This window comes from Gossypium hirsutum, chromosome D08 (assembly GCF_007990345.1).
Source record: "Gossypium hirsutum isolate 1008001.06 chromosome D08, Gossypium_hirsutum_v2.1, whole genome shotgun sequence".
NCBI lineage: Eukaryota > Viridiplantae > Streptophyta > Magnoliopsida > Malvales > Malvaceae > Gossypium > Gossypium hirsutum.
In genome coordinates this window covers 13269766-13291395 of record NC_053444.1, presented here as the reverse complement: position 1 = coordinate 13291395, position 21630 = coordinate 13269766, and the positions used below count along the sequence as shown (strand labels likewise).

The 21630-nt window shown below is 32.8% G+C and overlaps 1 protein-coding gene and 1 pseudogene across 1 annotated transcript; both read right to left on the bottom strand.

Moving 5' to 3' along the window:
* Positions 1–2112: 2112 nt before the first annotated feature.
* Positions 2113–5421, bottom strand: LOC107913849 (IQ domain-containing protein IQM4-like; annotated as a pseudogene).
* Positions 5422–20067: 14646 nt separating this feature from the next.
* On the bottom strand, positions 20068–21174 carry LOC107913840 (RING-H2 finger protein ATL5). Its single transcript, XM_016842492.2, has one exon. It carries the CDS (start codon positions 21040–21042, stop codon positions 20302–20304), a length of 741 nt encoding a protein of 246 aa, XP_016697981.1. The 5' UTR covers positions 21043–21174; the 3' UTR covers positions 20068–20301.
* Between the last annotated feature and the right edge of the window lie 456 nt (positions 21175–21630).

The following is a 21630-nucleotide window of genomic DNA, read 5'->3' as shown; positions in this document are numbered from 1 at the left end:
AATGTTGCATTAATAAATAAAAATGATGAACATAATAAAGATAATCTATGAGAATCCTATAATGTGCACCATTTTAACATTAATAAGAATAATAAAAAAAATAAAATAAACAATAATAATGGCAATAACAACAATGTATGCACATAAATAACAATACCAACTTAAAAAACAAATAAACAAATAAAATAAATAATTTAGGGGAAAATAGTTTATAAAAATATTAAAAGTAAATAACCGAATTAAAACATAAACAAAATTTAAAGACACAATTTAAAATAAAATATGTAAATAAATGAAATAGTAAAAAACCATAATAATAATAACAATGAAAGTCAAGAATAAAATAAAATAAAAGCGTCATTAAATACAAAAAAAATCAAAATAAAAATGATAAGCAACTAAATAAAATAAATAAGACACAACAAAATAAAATAAAACCTAGATAAAGATAAAAGGAGATTAAATTGTGATTGAAATAAAATTAAGAGTCCAAATCCTAATAAAATAAGTTTATGAATATAAGAGGGATTAAGATTAAAATAAAATAAACGCAATAGGACTAAATTGAAGTTAAATAAAAAATTTGGGTAAAAATCGAGATTGAAAATAAGGTAAAGGGCCCATTTGAAAGGTTTGAATAACTCAGAGGGACCAAGTAGGGAAATATCCCCGCCCTCTGAAACGTGCCTTTTTGCTAGGACCAAATTGAAAGTGAAATAAAATTAGAAGTATAAATTGGAAAAATAGAAAGGACTGAATTAAAACAATTGAAAAAAGTAGAAGGGCTAAATGCGTAAATAGACCCTTCCACAAATACACGCGGACCCTCTTGCGGGTCGGGTCAATGCGCGGGTTAAAGGATGAAACGACATTGTTTTAGCCACTGGGATTAAGGGCCAGTTCTTCATTACTTTTGAAAAGTGCTTTTGAAAAGTGATTTTGAAAAGTGATGTGGAAAAGTGCTTTTGAGAAGTACTAAGTGCTTTTGAAAAATTTGAGTGTTTGGTATTACTGTCAAAAAGTGCTTTTGAAGAATAAAATGTTCATTTTACACATGATATTATAAAGTAACAAATATGTATTTAAGTAATGTTCAAATTAGTTAATATTATGATATTTTAGCAAAAATATAAAAAAAATATTTTATTATAACTTATTGTTAATATTTTAATATATGATATTAATTTTAAATATTTCTAAGTAATTAATATTAATTATTTATTAAATTTAATTAAAGTATATAAACTATATTTAAATATTTGTAATTAAATATTGACACAATTGTATTATTTTAAAAATTATTTTTTATTTTTAATTAATGCTTTTAACACATTTGTATTATTTTATTTTAAAATGTATTTGAATATATAACTCATATTAAATATTAACATAACATAGAAAACATAAACCTAACAAATTAAAATATTACATATATTTGGATGAAAGTTTTAAAAATGGATAATATTTATATACCAAATATAAATACTAAAAATTTTACAATAGCATTTACAATTGTGTATGTTGAGAAGTGCTAGGGTGGCATATCATTTGTCGGTCTAAGTTAGTCTAATAGTGTATGTTGAACCCTATTTTAACATTTTGTAATTTTTATTTTATTTTATAATTTTTACAATTTTTATTTTTGTAATTTATATATTTTTTAATTTTTATAAAATTTGAACTTTTCGATATTTTTATAATATTTTTAAATATTTTTCATAATTTTTATATTTTGTTCTTTTAATAATTTTTAAATACTTTTTGAATTTTTAATAATTTATATAATTTTTTGTCATCTATAATAATTGTGTATAAATTTTTTGTACTTCTATATATTTTAATATATATATTAATTTTTGTATTTTTGTATTTTTTATGATCTTTAATAACTTTAAATATAAAATATCATATTTCGACAAGTTACACAATTTTAACATGTTACATTTACTAAAACAACCTCAAAATAACTATGTTACTCTTTAATAGTTAACCTTTTAACTTTAAGGATTAAATGACTTGATTTATTAAAATTTGACCTTCAAAAATTCAATTAAGAATGGATTTTTTAGAGCTTTAGACACCTTTGGCCTAAAAATAAAAAGCCAACAAATGGAACGTCCCAGGACAAATGGGGTTACTGTGCCTAAATGCATAAAACAAATCAAAGAACAAAGAATGTTCGGTTAGATCCCTTCCCTTCTACCTATTTTACATTTTTTTACTATCTGTTATATACACTTTTATTCCAAAATTGTGAGCATAAGAAGTGCTCAACTCAACTTTTGTCCCTCCTACCATTTGGTGAATGCTCAGTAAGTTTTCAATTGGCAGCCATAACAGACACCCTTGGGATAGGGAGTCCCATGTATGCAAGCCTTGGTGAGACACGAATTTTGGGGCTCGGTCTCGGTGAAGGTATCGGACCACAGTTTCCGAAGCGACCATGTTCAATCCTTGGAGATAGGTTGACTTGTTCCAATGCTTGAGATTGTAGCTCTTTTGGGTAGTCATTAACGCAACCAAGTTGAGGGCCAACACCACTTGACCACTTGCAAGACAAACGGTTCGCCATATTGAATGCAGGTTCTTCCACCTTGGCTGCACTGTTGCCTATGCTACTTTGTAGACTCACTATTGTTGTTGGATCTTTGATCTCCCCATGCTTGGATTCATCAACAGCAACTTTGCATGCAGCGTAGTCATCATCTACTGTACATCTCTGTATAAGAAATGAGGAACCAATAAGCCTAAATGACTATTTAAGCTAAATACATGCAAATTTGGAGAAAATAATGTTAGATTATTACCTTTACATTGGTCAAATCTACATTCTGTTCCTCAAGGAAAATAATGAATTCCTTGAAATTATCTTCAGTTGGGAGGTAATGACCACTGTAAGGCCAAATAGCCTGGAAAGGAAGATAAGCATTTAGCATCATACATTAGATATTGATCCAAATATTGTATTAGGTAATATCTTATGAATAAGTTTCTTGGGGACCAATTAATAGGCTTTGTAGGGATACGAAAAAGAATTCTGCAGAACACCTGGTGTATTCCATGTGTTTAAACACTAGAGAGCAGAAAAATTGGTTTTGTTTCGAGGCTCAGGTTTAATATTTGTTTATAAAGTTTTTGGAGATCTTTATAATCTCTACGTTTATAGTGGATTTTCATCTCTCATTCATGGATGTAAGCAACCAGGCCCAAACTTCATTAAAATAGTGTCTCTTGTGCATATGAGTTGATCTCATGCTGATTACTTTTCCTCATATAAATTTCTAACGAAACAGTCTAAAGGGAAAAAAATCCGGTGTAAGGTATTTGGAATTGCAGTGTGCACAATATTTACCTCAAGAACTCCTTGAGAAACCACCAATCTTTCGGCTGCGGTCGTAGCCCCACTGGAAAGGAAACTTGAGTGCTGAAAAACACCTTTTTTCTTCTGCCCAACATACAAGGATCTTGATGTGCTAAGTACAAAAATCCACTTGGAATCATCAATGGTGTTAACAAGTAATCCGGATTGCTTGTAAACAAGCTTTCCACTACAATCACTTCAAATGCTTCCCTCTCTTTCTGCAAGCAAGAAAAAACAGATATGATTAAAAACATACACAAAAAACAACTTTAAACAGAATTGGAGCATTTCAAATGGGATAGAACTAAATAAGACTCACTGGTCTAAGATAATTAATGCATTGCTGTTGTAGACTAGTTCTTTGACACTTCTTAAGGCTTAGTTCTTTGCCATCACCGATATCCAACCTTCAGTTCCATGATAGAAAATGAATTTCAAATATCAGAACATAAGGGTGAAAAAGAGTAGCTTTCACTTATGTAACTTTGGAGTTTAGTTTTACAAAAGTACATAACCAGTAGAAGAAAGGTTGTGAGCTCTTGCTTGCAGACCAAACATCATAGTAAAAGTGCAAATTGTGTACGTAACGATGGCGTGGATCAATCTGCAGCAAGATAAAAGGAAAAAAATAGTTACTCATAAATCTAAGAAAATAACATAACATCCAGATCTGGTCCATGTGAGTTCTAATGATACCATATCTTAGCAGAGTTTGCTATAAACACACAAAAAGGGGACTCAATGGAAAAGCCAATTTTGGAGTAATCAAGAAGGATGGTATGGACTTACAGCTTCAAGCCAATGTTGAAGTGCTAGTTTTTGAGCATTTTCATCCTTAGACAAACCCTTTCCTAACTACAAATTCAAAAAAGGATGTTCTTGTCAGTCTTCAAGCAAAATGTTAAGAACCATTGGGGGGAAAAAGTGCTAAGTAATGTATTTTAAGGACTGGAAACAACTTAGAAAAGTACCTTGGCAGCCGTTGTTTTAGCCCTTGACCACTTTGATATCACAGTTTCTTGTTTCTCAATCTCATTGAACGAAATAGAACACCTTCTTAGTGCTGCAAAATCTAAGGTCTTCCACCTGCAGATGTTAAGTGAATGTAAGAACCAAAACAAATAACTCGAAATCGAAAATACTGAAAAAAGGAACAGAAAAATTGAGATTATATGGAGACAAACCAGAGCTCTTCAACCACAACTGCACAATTTGCAAGGTTCCTTCTTGTCCTATATACCCTTTGTAGACTTTTTGAAGCTTAGTTGCAGTAGAATCAAGCTCAGTTACAGGCCTTGGAGAAGAAAATACAATTGGTTCAATGAGCTTTATGGTGGGGTTTTTTGGTATAACTTTTCTATTTGGTTTAATAGATGGTTCAAGCTTTGTTTCATGGGAATCACCACCATTATCAAAACTACCAAAAACCTTGTGTTCAAGGATTTCCTCCCGTGCTAATAAAAGCAAAGAAAGGGAAATACCCATTGATTTCAAAGAGGAAGAAAAATAAAAAACCTCACCTACAACAAAGAAAGCAGTCCAAAAACTAAAAAGAAAACTTTCTTTTTCTTCTGACTTTTGAGCTCAACTGCAAAGTAAATTCAACTTGTTGAAGTAGGTGAAGACAGACAGCTTAATGTATAGGCAATTGGGTGGCAGGTTGAACAATTCAAGCTATACCGTAGAAAATTTTTAGTAACATCCCTAAGAAAATGGAGCATAAGATGGCAATCAAATTCCAGCGAAAGAAAATATTAAACAGAAGAGGAACTAATTAAACAGAAGAAGAAAAGAAACTCTCACCTGCGGAAGAGGAACAAAGAACAGGAAAGAGCTTTGAAAGCCGAAAATGGGGAAAAAAATTGGGTATACAGCTCCAAAGAACCAGCAGAGGGGAAAGAACGTTTGGGGGAGAAGACAGGATAATTTGGTCAATTATCATCCAAAAGCACTTCAAGCTGAAGAAAAGGAGAAATTTTTAGCTTCTTCATCTGGAGAAAAACCCTTTTCTGATGGTGAAATGTTTACGTAAAAGGAGGCCATTCTTTATTCCTTTTAAGAGAGAAAAGGACTTTTTATTGAAAAACTCCTTCTAAAACGGGGCCTAAGGCCCAAAACTGTGTCGTTTCAAATCTCTATATAAACCAAAATTTTTATTTTAAAAAATAATTTCTCCATTTTTCTAAAAAAATTAGAAAAAACACTCTCCCCCTCTTTCTTAACTCCCCTCTCCGACCATGGCTCCAGCCATCGGACCGCTGTGGCGGCCGCCGATTGCCGGCGACGGCACCATCGTCCACGGTGGCTAAAAAGTTAGAAAATGTCATTTTTTGGATTTTCGACTCCTTGACCCAAAAAAAAGCATCGTTTTTCATCGAAAACGGTGAACCTTGGCCACGGCGGCGCAAAAACCGAAACAAAAAGGTATGTTTTCTTCTTTATTTTCTTCTTTTTTTAAAAAATGAAATCAAACAAAAATAAAAAAGAAAAATAAGTAGAAACCGAGACTACCTCTGAAAAATTTACTACTTTCGATTGGTTTTTTCTTGTATTAATTGTATCGTAAAAAAGTTACATCACTGTTTGTGGCTTTTTATAGCCCAAAAAAAAGAAGAAAAATACAATATTTGCTATTATTTCCCTTTGCCTCCGTGTTTGTCCTTCTTTTTGTCTTGTCTGTAGGTACTAAGCGCGTGGAGGATGGCGTACGGCAGTGGCAGCGGGGGGCTATGTGCGGCGACAGCAAGCTAGGGTTTCATTTTTGTTTCCTGAAGACATTGTGGGCTAGGGTTAGGGTTAGGTTTTAGGCTGTTGGGCTTGAATTGGGTTTAGTAATTTGTCTCTGTAAATGAACTTTTATTTTTATTTTTTTTGGGTTTTATTTTTTTGTATGGTCTTAGGCCTGGGCGAAATTGGCCTAGTACAACTACACATTTCACACATTCAGTCGGTGAACAGGATAACTCTTTAAAAATCCTGATGGCATTCACTAACCAGAACTCAACTCTCTCGGGATCATCCTCAGCTGTAGCTCAGAATTCTTTAGCTCCGTACTTACGGATCTTATCAATAGGAGGCTTACTAACTTAGATAGGTTCTGTACCTTGAGGATTAACGGGAACCGATTGGGGAGTAGGAGGGGGTAGAGGTTGTTGAGCAACCGGGTTCGTTCGTATGCACTCGGTGAACCACTCATTCATCAGTTGGAAGAAGTCTTCCGTAGCCTCTCCTCTCTGGCCCTTAGATACGGGCCTCGTACCACTTGAAGCTACTCGTGAACGAAGGCTTGAGCGTTACTCTTTACTTCATCAGAATCAGCTCGGTTGGATGTCATTGCTATATAAAAACATGTTTTAAAACGGTCAAGAGATATCACATTATCACAGGTTATATAATGACATGTATAGCTAGACTCGTATACGGTACATTAGTCTGAGAATCAACTAAATCGTAGCTTTGATACCAATAAATGTAACACCCCTAACCCGAATCCATCGTCGAAATAGGGTTACGAAGTATTACCACATATTACAAGCAAATAGAGAGAAAATACGAACATGTCATATCATATAGTATTCATATCAAAAACCAATCACATTCATACATATTGTCCCTTATACGAGCCCTCAAGGCCTAAAATATGCATTAGAAACAAATCGAGACCAAATCAGAAATTCAGAAAATATTTCAGAAACATTTAAAATTTTCAAAGCTACAGGGGTCACATGACAGTGTGGCCAGGCCGTGTGGGCATTCGAAATAGGGACACACGGCTGTGTCCCATCCCATGTTCGTGCCCATGTAACTCACTGACTTGTGCCACACGGCCAAGCCACATGTTCGTGTGCTAGGTCGTGTGAACACACTGACTTGCGCTCTTTAAAAGATACAAGGGACACACGACTGTGTCACTTCGCTATGTGTCACACATGGCTGAGACACACACCCATGTCTCTGCCCATGTGGACGAAAATAGGTCATTTACAAGCCAGATTTCTCAACCAATTTGACATCCACCTACACTTAACATTTTGCATATACACAAGTCATAATTAGACATCCAAAACAAGCCAAAATCAAGCAATAAACATGTAAAATCATCACATACATTAACCTATACATGTCATTACAATCGAAATTAAATAACTGAAAGTACCAAAAGAGTCGATGGATAGTGTGATATAGCTCTAACAACTTCCAACCTGAACAAGCTTTTAAACCACTATAAAACACAAAAAATAACACAGAATAAGCATTTAAGCTTAGTAAGTTCGTATAACATAGAATTTGACTTACCATTTAACCACAAGTTAGGCAAGTAAACCAAAGCATATCTCAACTCAATTTGGCCAAAAGCCTAACACATATTCATCAACCAAGTTAGTCATATAATTCATATAAAAACCAAGAATCATGTATCAGTTCAACAACTATTCAAATTCCATATACACGTAACATCTATACCAAGTTTCCATATATCATATATAAGCCATTTCCATGTAAATCATGTAAATACCTTGTACTACTTCGTATCGAACTCATATAAACTCGTCACAGAACTGTGCCCATTGAACCATTTAGAATATCATTGGCTACATGGGTAGTACACACGAGGTGTACTGAACTGTAATCCATCAATTCATGTACATGTATCCTCATATGAGCTGAGTATCAGTAAGCTCATAAGAGTTGAAATCGGTAACCCTAATGACATGTCATTTGTATCCTACGAATTTTTAAGGTTCAAACGGGGCTCAGTAATCGTTTACATCGTCGGATATGCAATCGGTATTCATATATGATGATAATGCAGATAACATAAATCTAATTCAATCAAAGCATATAATTACACAATTTAATTACACAAACTTACCTCGACAAGTGAACGTAGATACGGAGGCGACTAATCTGAGATTTTCTCTTTGCCTCGATCTAACTCCGTACGAGGTCTAACCAGATCTATATGAAAGGATTCAACTCAATTCAATAAAATTCACATTCAATATATTCCAACACAAATTTTTGGAAAAAATACCATTTTGCCCTTATACTTTTAATTTTTTGCAACTTAGTCATTATCTCATAAAAATGGAAATTTGCACAATTTCATTACAACCCATCATAGCTGAATTATATACATGCTTATAACAGCCCACATTTTTCACAAATTCACAATTTTACCACACAATTTATTAAAATTTTCAATTGAATCCCTAATTGATAATTTCATAAAAAATTCCTTTACAAAAGTTGTTTATCTAACAACAACCATTCATTTTCTACCATTAAACTTCAAAAACCTAACATGTTCATCAACGAAAAAACTCACATACTTTAACAGTTTCACAAGTTAATCCCGGGGCTAGCTAAATTAAGCTACAACGATCTCAGAAACATAGATATTATAAAAAAACGAGACAAAACACACACCTAATTAAAGGAAATAGGGTGGGCTAGATGTTTTGAAGCTTCCATGGCTATCTTCTCTTTTAATTTCGAATCCAAGATGATAATGGAAGATGATGATTCATTTTATTTTAATTTTACTTATAATTTATTTATTAATTACTTAATTAACCTTTATAATCTTTTATAATTACACAAATTGCCAAGCCATTATCATCCACTAACATACTAATTGTCTAATTACCATATAAGAACCTCCACTTTAAATTTCTATAGCTATTTAGTACTTTTATCTATTAAAACTCAACTTTTACACTTTATACGATTTAGTCCTTTTTATCAAATTGAGCATGTAAACGGAAAAATTTCTTAATGAAATTTTTACATGGTATTTATAACATAATGTAGACTATAAAATAATAATAAAATAAATTTTTTGACCTCAGATGTGTGGTCCCGAAACTACTATTCTGATTTTACTGAAAACGGGTTGTTACATTGTTTATAAGGTGTTCTCATCTTAGTTGCCCGTGAAATGATGGTTAAATTTGTATATGGTTGTGGTTGAGGCTATGTTGGTATGTTAGCCTATTTTATATTTTGGTATGTGATAGTTTAAAGTTTAACAACTTAGCATAATGCTTGGTATGTGCTGAGCTTCATATTTGGTAACTTTAAAAGTTGAAAGTTAGTTCAAATATGGTAAATGTGATATGAATGAAAGTATTGAATGTTTGATGTGTTGTTGATGTATTTGAACATATAAAATGTGGTACCAATGAGGGTACATTGGTTAGACATATTAGGTGATGAATTTGGTGTATTTTGGACATGTTTAATCATGTTTTGAATAGGTTAAACAATTAGTAATTGAGTTAATTAGTAATTGAGTTGCTTAGTGCCTAAGTAAGTAGGAAATTGTAAACTTGAGTTTTAAGGTACTTTTAGGTGCACACAACCTGGCTACACGGGCGTGTGTCACACACTGGCAACACATATGGGCGTGTGACCCAAGTTAGAGAGTTACACGGCTTGGCTACACGGGAGTGTGTCTCAGCCGTGCGAGGCACACGGCCTACCACACGAGTGTGTGACCCCTGAAATTAAAATTTCTGTAATTATTTTCTAAACTTCCAAATTTTTTTCAAATTAGTCACTGCCTATTTTTAAACTACTTTTAGAGTCCCATAGACTCGTAATAAAGGCTATAAAAGTAACTTTTACTCTAAATTAGGGTGGATTAGCAAACTTAAATTAAATGCATTCCACTAACATCATCGAGGATAAATTAAAAAGATAATCATAAATGGAGTATGGACCAATAATTTGATGCTAATAATTGGAATAGTCTTGTATGTATCTGAATTCTGACATTCAAGAAGGCAAAAATAGTGATGAGAGTGTAGACAGTGGCAGACTAAGTTTAGCAATGTATAAATAGTGATAAGAGTGTAGACAGTGGAATACCAAGTTTAACATTGCATAGCTTGAACCATTATTCGAATTTATAATATTCTAGTATGATATAATTTGATTATTTGTGACCTGCCCCTGTATATTATATTGTTAATGGCTAGTATATATATGTGTAATTATGATTGATTAATTGTATGACGTGTTAGTAATTCTCGTGACCCTAATCCGAAGACGGAGAGGGTTTAGGTGTGTTATAGGTATGAATAATACATATACAAGAGTCAACATATAGACTCACCTGACCACTACAAACATCAGGTTAAACTCCAGATTCAACCTCCACCAAGTAATTACAGCCACCACTGCTTATAAAACATACAAACACCATTAAAGCTCATTCAAATAATATATATCATCATCTCAAGCACTGATGACCCCATGCAAAGCCTTATTTCTTCATTTTGCTATCCAATCACATGAAACAGGCTTACTCTTTTAGAAGTTAACATCCAAGACTATAATGCTTACCCAGGATATAAAACAACCTTCTAAACGAACTTATATCCTTAGTTTCATCTAAAAAAAAGAAAACTATACTCATCTCCAAGGAAATCACAACAATATTTTTAAATGGAAGAAAGAAGATAAACTCCCCTTTTTTTCTCAATTCCATATCATAATATATATTTATGACCTATGTTCTAATAGTGGATCCTGACATGCGTTACATCCATACTGAATTGTCTTTTCCAAAGGTCTACAACTTTTGAGAAACATAAGTGAGTATCCCCTTATTTTACTTACCCTAATTTACATCTAGTTGGTTCCTAACTAGCTTACCTTGCAACTTAACTTGCACAATGCTACAGATAAAAGGCACACTACCCCTCAGGCATGAACTCATTACACAATACCTTTTGATATCATACTCCAACAAACATGGAAATTTGATATCAAACCACCATTAACTTAGACACGTAATGGAATACGTTCGCTCTATGCACCAAAAGATGTACTTGGACGAATACTACCTCGTTAATCAAAATATTTTAAGACTACACGCGAACCCTTGTACTCGTCAAAACTAGGACATTACAAATTAAACCTCTTTCTGTACTTAATGAGCTCGTTAAAAAGTAATTTTATTATGTTTTTATTTTTAGAACTTAGGTAATAAAATGAGTAATTTAGTCATTTTATATGACCTTATGGGCCGAAGTAGGCCTAAAGGTAGACTAATATTTTCGGAAAGTGTGTAGGATATTACTTAAGGGAAGAAAGACAATGGATTCCTCTTAATGTTGTAACGCAGAACTGAGATGTCGCAAAACAACAAGCAGAAGACCCAAGGAGGAATCTATTGGATCTAATGCCCTAAGTGTAGTATTTTTGTCTCAGTACACTTGTAATTTTTTCGAAAAGATTGATTAATAAAATTATTCATGAATTAAATTAAAATACTTTGTATTATTATCCTTAAATAGTTTTTGCACGAAAATTAAAATAGAAAAAAATGTTGCTCATTGGTTGTCTACTGTTGAACTAAAATTAAAAGGTATTATGTGGTCGAATCGTAGTATAGAAAGACAACTTATATTAGTAGACAAACCTAAACATGTCCTTAGTCTAATCGAAAATGAGTACACCAATTGAAAGTCTACTATGCTGTCTATTAAGTCCAATTGGGGAAATGCCTTATCTTGGGCATCAAAACGGATGACTCCTAGAAGATAGAGACATAGATGTGACTAGCTGGACTGACAGTACACTGGACAGGACCCAAGTAGAATAGATCTTGAATCTGTTTATTAATTTATTCACTTGTAACATTCATAGCATGACAAACCTAAACCTAAGTTGATGGTGGACTGTGTATGCATGACTCGTACACTTTGATGTAAGTAAAAGCCTAAGTTCAAATAGATAAGGAATCGAAAGCTAGTACATTGGGTGTATGACTTCTGTAGTATATAGCTTCATTCACAATAGTGGAATTCATAGCCCAAAATATGGGTAAATGATATCCTCTCATTGGCATTACATAGTTGATGAAAAGTAAACGTGGTAACCTACAATAGTAGAATTCATAGCCCAAAATATAGGTAAATGATATCCTCTCATTGACATTACATAGTTGATGAAAAATAAATGTGGCCACGAGTTATCCATCTTTGTGGTGGATGACTTGATCATGAAAGAAGATGTAATGGTTACCATGAGATAAAATAGGATCATATTGGGAGAACATATATTATCCCAAAGAGATTAAGGATATCCCATTAGGGTAACACACTTATGACAAGGTCATTGGACGAGCACTAAGTAGTTGCTTTCGTAATGATATGTCATTGAGGAAATCTGAGTCACGATACTATAGTGGAATAACTTCGTGACTAAATGAGTTTATACTTCATAGGAAAAACCTGGAACTTAATTATAAATCATTTGAGTCTCAACTACATATGTTCAATCGATCCTTTCGCTAATTTATTGAAGCCAAAAATGAATTGCATGTTTGAGTAGAAATGAAAGGAATGAATAGAAAAAAAGAAATGAGAAACATTCAGGACTGATTATGATTTTATCTAAAACGGAGAAATGGAATCATTTGGAAATGAATGTAGAATTCCAAAAAAGGAAATGGAAATAAAAATGAAAACTTACAATCCTATAGAAGATTACTTAAAAAATGATGGAAGAATGAGTTTATGTTTTCGGACTGTTTTGAAGGCCGAAATGAAAATAAATCATTCAGTCATAGAGAACATGTTGAGTTGTGAAACATTGAACATATTTTCTCGAAATTTTACAAGGGAAAAATCATCAAAATTTTACTAAGGGTAAAATCGTCAAAATTTTTCTAAGGGTAAAATAAGGATGAGAAAATTATTTTATATATAAATATTAAATTTTATTTTGGGAAATAGAAAAACTAAATCAAGTTGGATCACATTACAGAGTACTGGGTCAAAATGCCCAGGAAGTACTCGTAATTGGGGGCGACAACCCTAGTGGGAATACTTGGTAAAAACGACCACCCCTCCCCTACTTTAAGTATGATGTTTTTCTTTTTGAAATACACCACTACAACTCAGAAAAAGGTTTTACCTTTTCTTCTATAAATAGATGACACTGGTAGAGCTATTAACACAACTTTTAAGATATTGTTATTTTATTAAAAAATAGAGAGAATTTATTCTAAACTTATAATCATATTTTTTAGAATAAAATTTTTACTGTTTTCTATTAAAGAAGAGAGAATCTCCGTTTTCACCCTAAAAGGAAAACTTTTTCTACTTCTATATTTTTAATTCAATTGGTTCGAGCCCAAACTTGAACCAGTTTGTGGTACAAGAATAGCGGAGAAGATCATTTCGTTGAAAGCTGAAAAACATCAAGGATCCGCCTAGTCAAAATCAAAGGTACAAATTTGGTTAAGTTTTATTGGTATAAATATCACAAATCGGGTCGATGTTCAAAATTTTAATTTTTTGCTGTGCAAGAAAGCCATTTTTCAAACCAATTTTTTTTCCAAGATAATCTGCGAAGGAACAAGCTAGAGGGTGTCGCAACACAGCCTTAAAGACATGCCCAAAGAAGTATACTACTATCAGTGTCGAGACACTGGCTTGAGGGTGTCACGACACTGACTTGACGTGGGCACTTAATGAAGCAAGGTTTTTTTCATCCGCACAACGTACTTTAAGGAAGAGTAGTCAGTTGTTTTAGGTCAAGGATGAGCTACTAACCTTAGTCATATAAATACTATTGCTCAGAATAGTTTAAGGGACTTTTTCCCTCTAGTTTAATTTTACTTTCATTTTGAGTTTAGGTTTTTACTTATAAGTTTTATTTTCATTCTTGTTTTGTTCTTCGTGAGACCTGGATTGTGGATTCTTCAGACTTGTTACAGACTGTTGTTTGCACTTTAATACATATATCAGAACCTTTTTCATATTTACTTTTGATTTTGAACATGCTTATATTTCAATCTAAATCTATTGTATGGCTTAGATCTATGAATAACTATTTAGTTAGGGAGATTAAGGAGTGGATGTGGGATTAGTTAATGCCTATGTGGGGTTTTTTAGCGGATCATTTGGTTGGGAAAGGAATAACTTAAACCATAGGATTGATAACCTCAGGAAGTGATCAGTATGGTCTACCGTGGTACCCTGACCTAGTCTAACTTGTGACATTGAGAAATAAGTAGTGCTTGTCGGCTCATTAGGTTAGTGGACGGTCGAGATGTCTTGCTAGGTTAATGACTAGCTGATTGGATAGAACCTGAAATAGGAGTTGACTACGAACACTAAAACTAGTTAGTCTTCTATTTTTAGATCTAATAAAATCTAAAGTCTGCTTCTGTCGTCGTTTTATTTTTTTAATTCCTTTTTCTTATCAAGTTATGAATTGTCATAATATAATTTGGTTAGAGTACTAGTTAGACCTGTTAGTGTAGGAATTAGATTTAGTTTAATCAAGCCTCCTTTGGGTACGATCCTTGGAGTGTTGGATTGTCGGTACACCTCGTGGCGTAGTGGAAAAATTATTCCGGTGATCTTTAGCCATGGATTCATGTATGAGGAACGAATCAGGTTGAAACAAGGGTTGAAAAATATACCTTTTGAAACTAAAAAGTGACGAATAACGTTGTTGATAGGATCCCCTTTGGAGATGTTGATTCCAAGCCACAACAGTAACGTCTCGGCCTCTACGTAATCCACCCAATCAAAGAATGAATAGCAACAACCTCTTGAACTTCTCAGACATATTATTTTAAAATAGTTGCTAAATCTTTTGTTTTATATTTTCTCTTGGTAATCCTGACACATTAGGAGAGTTTTTTTTCCTTTTATTTTCTTTGATATCATATATCATAAAAAAAACCAGGATTATTTCCTTATTGTTAGAGAAACAAATGGAAAGTCAAGAAAAAAAGTATATTCTTTCTAAAAGAATATAACTTTCCATGCCCTTTTATACATTGACCCAAATTATTACAATTGTTTATATTAATAATTTCGGTAAACTATATGCAATTAATATTTTATATGAATCAAATTGATATATATTAATTTTAACTATGTTCTTTATTTGTGTACAACAAGTTTGTATGTATAATGTGCTCAGTATTTAACCATCAAATTAAATTAATTCAATAATTAATTTAATTCATGTGACAACTAAATACAATACTAAATGTATTTAGATCTTGTTCGTTTCAGCTATAGGGTGTGACCCTATAGGCTTTTGCAACGTTAGTAGTAATATTAGAACGTTTCTAATATTACAAGCAATGAGTGGCATCTAGCAATGCATCATTGCTATCCAAGTTCTAAGAAGTCGTGATTCGACATAACCTTTCTGTGACAATTTTTTCATGTATTATATCATAATATCTAGAATGGACACAAATCATGAAATAGTCACACTTGTATAGTCAAATCTTATATTTCTTGATATTCTGAGTATATTCTAATAAAAAAATAAGTGTGATATCTTATATCAACTTATTCGAGCATAATCATGCATTTCTAGTCTCACTTCATCAAGAGGCTTAAGATATTGCTCCCATTATATAGGAGGGACAAATCCTATCTTGATCAATCATCTCCCAATACATAGATTGTGGCATACCCAACATCAATCTTTATAGTATAACTTGTAATGGTAAACGTTTAACTATGTAAAAATATACAACTCACAATATTGAGACAATGATGATCTCAAGTCTGAGGATCATATACATAGTTATCACTATGAGTAATGTTGTGAATATTACATAATAATCCAAGAAACATACTCATAGTGGGTCAATCTAGTATGTTGTTTCTAACACATACTTATGTATCGATTTTGACATCTCTACATCAATGACAACGCTTTGTCATCAATCAACTACACATTAGTCTCAATGTCATATCATTGTCCAAGCCCACAATAATACTTGACTAAAGACCTTATAAGAATAATCATATTATTCTCAGGACTTTATTATTAACCAGTTTATTTATACATACAGAAAAAGAAATTGAAATAACAATAACAGTGTCTTATATTAACAAACAAGGCAAAACAAGTATGTGGTTACAATCATTTCATGATTGGTCTTTGGGCATACTCTAACAAGGAGTACCTTCAATAGTTCATTGTACAAACTATATTACAACATGACCCATATAGTTGCAAACATCGCCTAAATTCTTATATTTTGTTGCAGTATTCTCACTTCCGATGTTAGCACATTAGGAGGCGGTCAACATCAAATGTTCCTCATCACGCCCATTTCAACAATACATTGTTTCAAGTCGTTTTGACCTTTTGGAGCTCGTTTTGAGTTATGTAAACCTTTGATTAACTTTGAATAAATCCTAAATGATTTTAAATTGTTTTTAAAACTTTAAATCTTATATAAAACATATTTTAATTATTTTATAGAAAAGTTTTAAACTTTCAATTCTTAAATAAATCTAGGATTTCTCACTCGAACATGCTTCAGTGGCATCTCCTATTCGTACCAATCGTCTAAAATAGGTGAGGGGTGTTACAAGAATAGTTGTGCCAAACATATCAATAAGGTCCACCATCTCATTTGGTGTTGCCCCATGTGGACTATGTTCGTTAAGAGAGAACCTCTAAAATTGTATAAGGTCCAAACTTCGACAAACATAATTCCTCTAGACCTAAGGAGATATTATTGATCTTGGGCAGAGGACCCAACCAAGAGGAACAACAAGTCTCGTTGGTGCAGGAATGGTTCACAGAAGATAAACGAAAAATTCTCTAGCTTATTCCTTATTAGAATATATTTAAAAGGGTTGAAGATGACATTCTTAGGAGTGATATACAACAAACATTCCATCATTCTGTGGTTGGAATTCCACCTCCAAGGGTTTGTCAAAGGCAACTATGAATAAATTTCTAAAGCTACACTTGTTATACCTTGCGTAATGGTGTAACACCCTCTATTTTGGTGGTTATACCATCTAACGATAGCGTTACCGAAGAACTTGAACTAATACATTCTTTAAAACAAAAGAGATTTTAATAAAAAATTAATTGAAATAATAAGCATGCTTTTATAAATTAGCTTGCTATTAGGTAGGCAATAATTTGAAACAAGTCAAAAAAATAAAAATAAAATAAGAGTTCAAGTAATAATAATTAGGAATTTAAAGTTTGGCTAATGCCTTTATAAATTAATTTACTAAAAGTAAAGTACTCGAATACAACAAGATTTAAAATTCACAGTACATCGTTTTAAAAAACCAATTAATTTGTCCATAAGCTACCCCGATACATATATGCATGTTACAAAACCAAACACAACATTCACAATTGTATCCGCTTTCTAGCTAAGTCTTCAAGGGTCCACGAGAACCTAAAATCCTGAAATTGGAGAAAATAAACAAGGCAAGTTCAATTTAAAATTAGTTTTACTCGCAAATGTGACATTTCATGTTCGCCCATTCATTGGCAGATATATAGCGCAAAATTATTACTACAGATTGCGAACACTATCCATTTTTAGGTATAATTCCTTAATAGAGTAAGACACATTAACAATAGTTTATGTGCAGATACCTATCATAACCTCTTATGTAATACTTTACGTAAAACATACTTAAACATGAACAGGACATGGACCGTTGCTTGTGTTAGGTTATTATCCAATCAACACTCCGAAGAGCTATTTTCACAATATCACTCTATAGAACCAGTATACATTTATCTAACCAAACCTCCTCAAATCCTCCTTGTTAGTTCGAACATATACGTGTTCCCTCGCAAGGCCAGGGCCATTCACTAATCTCAGTTTGCATTTACATGCCATATCAGAAGAAAATCACATATCAATTTAATATCTCCGTACTTCTTCCAATACAATCACACATCCATGATTTACCTCCAAAACACCTTTCCACCATTCAAGATGCGGAGCTTGTACACCAAGGAAGGAATATCCATTTTAAACACACATGCACTTTCATTTAAGTTCATATCTTATCTTCCATCATGAGAATATACGGTATCAACACACAACAGTAATACTTAACATATATTATAACTTTCATTTTATGAGACTAACCTACTTCAGGTTAAACACAGTTAAAAGTTTAACAACTTTACCTAGATAGACTGTATTTAGTTGAGTTTATACGTTTATTAGTTAAACACAAGTGAAAAAAACTCACCAAAAAACTTCAGAGTAAGCTCTATCTACCCTATGGGTTCTTTTCCTTTTGCAATCAGGCCTTCTCCCATTTTTTTAGCTAAAAACAATCAAATATCTCTATTAAGTACAAAAACAGTCGAATCTTTCACAAAAATAAAAGCATCGGCAGCATACATCAATGATTAAAAGGGAAGTATATCTTCAATCAAGAACTTCCTAAGAAAACCTATTTAAATGTTTCCAACTATCATTTAGTTTCCTAAATAACTAAAAGGCTCAAGAGTTTACCTTCAATAGGCTTGAACAAGGGTACATTCTAGAAAAGCTATGCAAACCGCTTCTCCTTCAACAATGAATAACACTCTAATTTTTTCGGGGAGGAATAAAGATTCAAAAGAAGGAAGCAAAATAGAGTCTCTTCTCATGAACTTCAGTTATATATATATAAACAAACTGAACTCGTATCTCACTAAGCAGTATTCTTAATCGTAATTCATGCACACATGATTCTACTAATTAATCACCATTATCAGGACTCTACAAGTGTCATGAAAAATGACACGTAACTAATACGTGACCCACTTATCCCAGGTTAAAATATCGAGTGATTTGCTCTTCCATAAAAAGAACTCGTTACTAGCGTGTTCACGCTTGGGAGAATTTGCCAAACACAAGAGTTAACCAAACACAAGAAAAATGAAAATTCATCAGATGACGGATCACAGCAAAATAATTCGTTGGACAACTCTGCCCTAAATTCAGTCTAATCTTGCTGATTAGATAGACTAACTTACAAGATCATTACCCACGGATGCCGTGTCAGCCAACCAAAATATGGATTCTAAGATTTGGGGTGTGACAAATGGACTCCACAGAATCTATAGCATACCCTGCAAACCTAACCTTGTATCTATAGAAAACTAAACATATACGAACCTAGGCTAGTTCATGAACCAGTTCAGAACCCCAACTCTCACAAATTCCATCAAGTGTCAAAAGTCTAGGGTTCGCTACAACTTTACCACGATTTCTTATTTAGCAAATTTCCTCATCAACTTTACAAAATTCTCTCACCAATCACTCAAATTCCATCAAGTGTCAAAAGTTCATTATTTCATTTCATTTTTTTTGTCCAATGCTATAGTTATCTTCGACTTCGAGGGTTAAGCCCTTAAAGCCCGATTCTAAGGTAGCTTAAAATAAAAATTTTGTTGGTAAGTTGTATTGGTAATGTTCCATGGCATTGATTGGACATGTTTACAATTTAGCCTAAAAAATTAGTGGGTTTGGTTTGAAGGTTTTTTATATAATTTAAAAAAAAAATTAGAATTTGATGTTTCTAGTTAAGAAAATAGATGAATTATACATAAATTTTTATTAAATTTATAATTTTATAAATAGATTTTAATTTGATTCGATTCTCACAAGTTATTAATATTTAAATATTGATAACATCATTTTATACTTCTATATGGTATACACAAATAGTTATATTTATTCAATATAAAAATAAATTGATTTATTTATATTTTCTAAATATGTATGATTGAATTAAAAATAAAAATGTGTATACATTTAAATTTTATAAATATAAATATACTAAATTAAAATTTATATATTAAATTACATATTAAATCAAAATTTATATATAGATATGAGATTTGTACTCGAAAGAATCAAAATAATGAAGTAAAAACTTGCGGCATGAATTAAAATGTCTAGTTGAGAGGGTAAATTGTCATTTAAGCCTAATTAAAATTAAAAGATCTTATTAGACAATTTTCAACCATGATCGGGCAACTAGCTGACATGTAAAGACAGAAACGCCAGCTGTTTCCCTAACTGTTGCTTCGCTAACACCAATTCTTGTTTCTTTCCTTTTTCAGCGCTTTGACAGGGTTACAAAATCCAACTGCATTTTTCTGGAATTTCTACTGTTTTATACTATACACTCCAAATCCTTCTTATACCCAGGATCCGATAACCCGAACCCGATTCCACATGGAGTTCCGATGGTGACCTCCACAACAGTTCCCAGTCCCACTAGCTCTAGTCGTTTCATGGGGCAACTTTCCATCTCCAATGACGACGACGAAGACGACGAGCAAGAAGGAGGGAAAAAGCTGTTCGCTTCAATATCGTCACCAGGAGGCAATGGTAGGGCTGTTTCAGATACTGTAGCGGCGGTCTGCTCTAATGTTTTCGGTGGGTTGACCGGAATAACAGCCTGGATCGGAGCTCTACACATTGGACAGTTAGAGTGACTATAAAACCACATGTCGATGCAGTCAACGTGGAAGGTGTGATTGCACGTAGGCAATACGCGGGCTTTCTCGTCATCCTCGAATTCAGACAAGCAAACGGCGCATTCTAGCGGAGGGAAATAACTAGCTTTAGTGGTGTAAACAATAGTAGGGATCGTTCTAATGACGGAAGAATCCAAACCCTTGGAAGCACCGGTGGTGGAAGAAGTAGTACCGGCAGTGGAAATAGAGAGCAATCGCTGAGCACGACGGCGCATGTGACGGCGACGGATATCGCTGAAGAGGATACGCACGTAGCTGTGGAAGCAGAGTACGGTAAGTAATAGAATGAAGAGAACGACGCCAGTGCAGAGCATTACTTTGCCATTAAGAGCATAATCAAGGCGTTTCCCTTGTAAATCCATATATCTATCCATGAAAGAAATTAAGGAAAAATTATGGAGATAAGAAGGGGGAGAGGGAAAGTAAAAGGTAGGTTCCTATATAGAAAGTAGAAAAACCCTGACGAGTTTTTATTATTGAATCAGCTATAGCAGAGCTCAGCTTTGCCTTTGTTTGTGTTTGCCCTGTGCCTCTGTCTTCGTATCATATTTATACACGGATGGTTACAATTATGATTTTTTTTGGTTTTTATTTTACATAAGATTATAACAAATTCAATAAAAGTTATCGTATAAAATAAAATTTTTTTTCACCCGGTGACAAATTCTAAAATTTATACAATAATTGTAACAATTATGATTTTTTTACAAAAGTTTATAATATAATTAAAATTTGTATGCATCAATAAAATTTTGTCACATCATCAAATTTAAAGGTATTAAATGATTATTATACACTCAATCCATAGAGAAATTATTTTATGGATAATTCCCACTATATTATTCATGATCCTTTTTCAATTATTTAATGACATTTCAACAATTTTTTCCATGTCATTGACACATAATTTTAGTAATTTTTTTACCCTGAATCTAAAATCTTAAATCTTGAATCTAAAACCT

What these genes read in the sequence shown, in the direction of transcription:
- LOC107913840 (XM_016842492.2), bottom strand. Translation starts at nt 21,042, where the DNA reads ATGGATAGATATATGGATTTACAAGGGAAACGCCTTGATTATGCTCTT.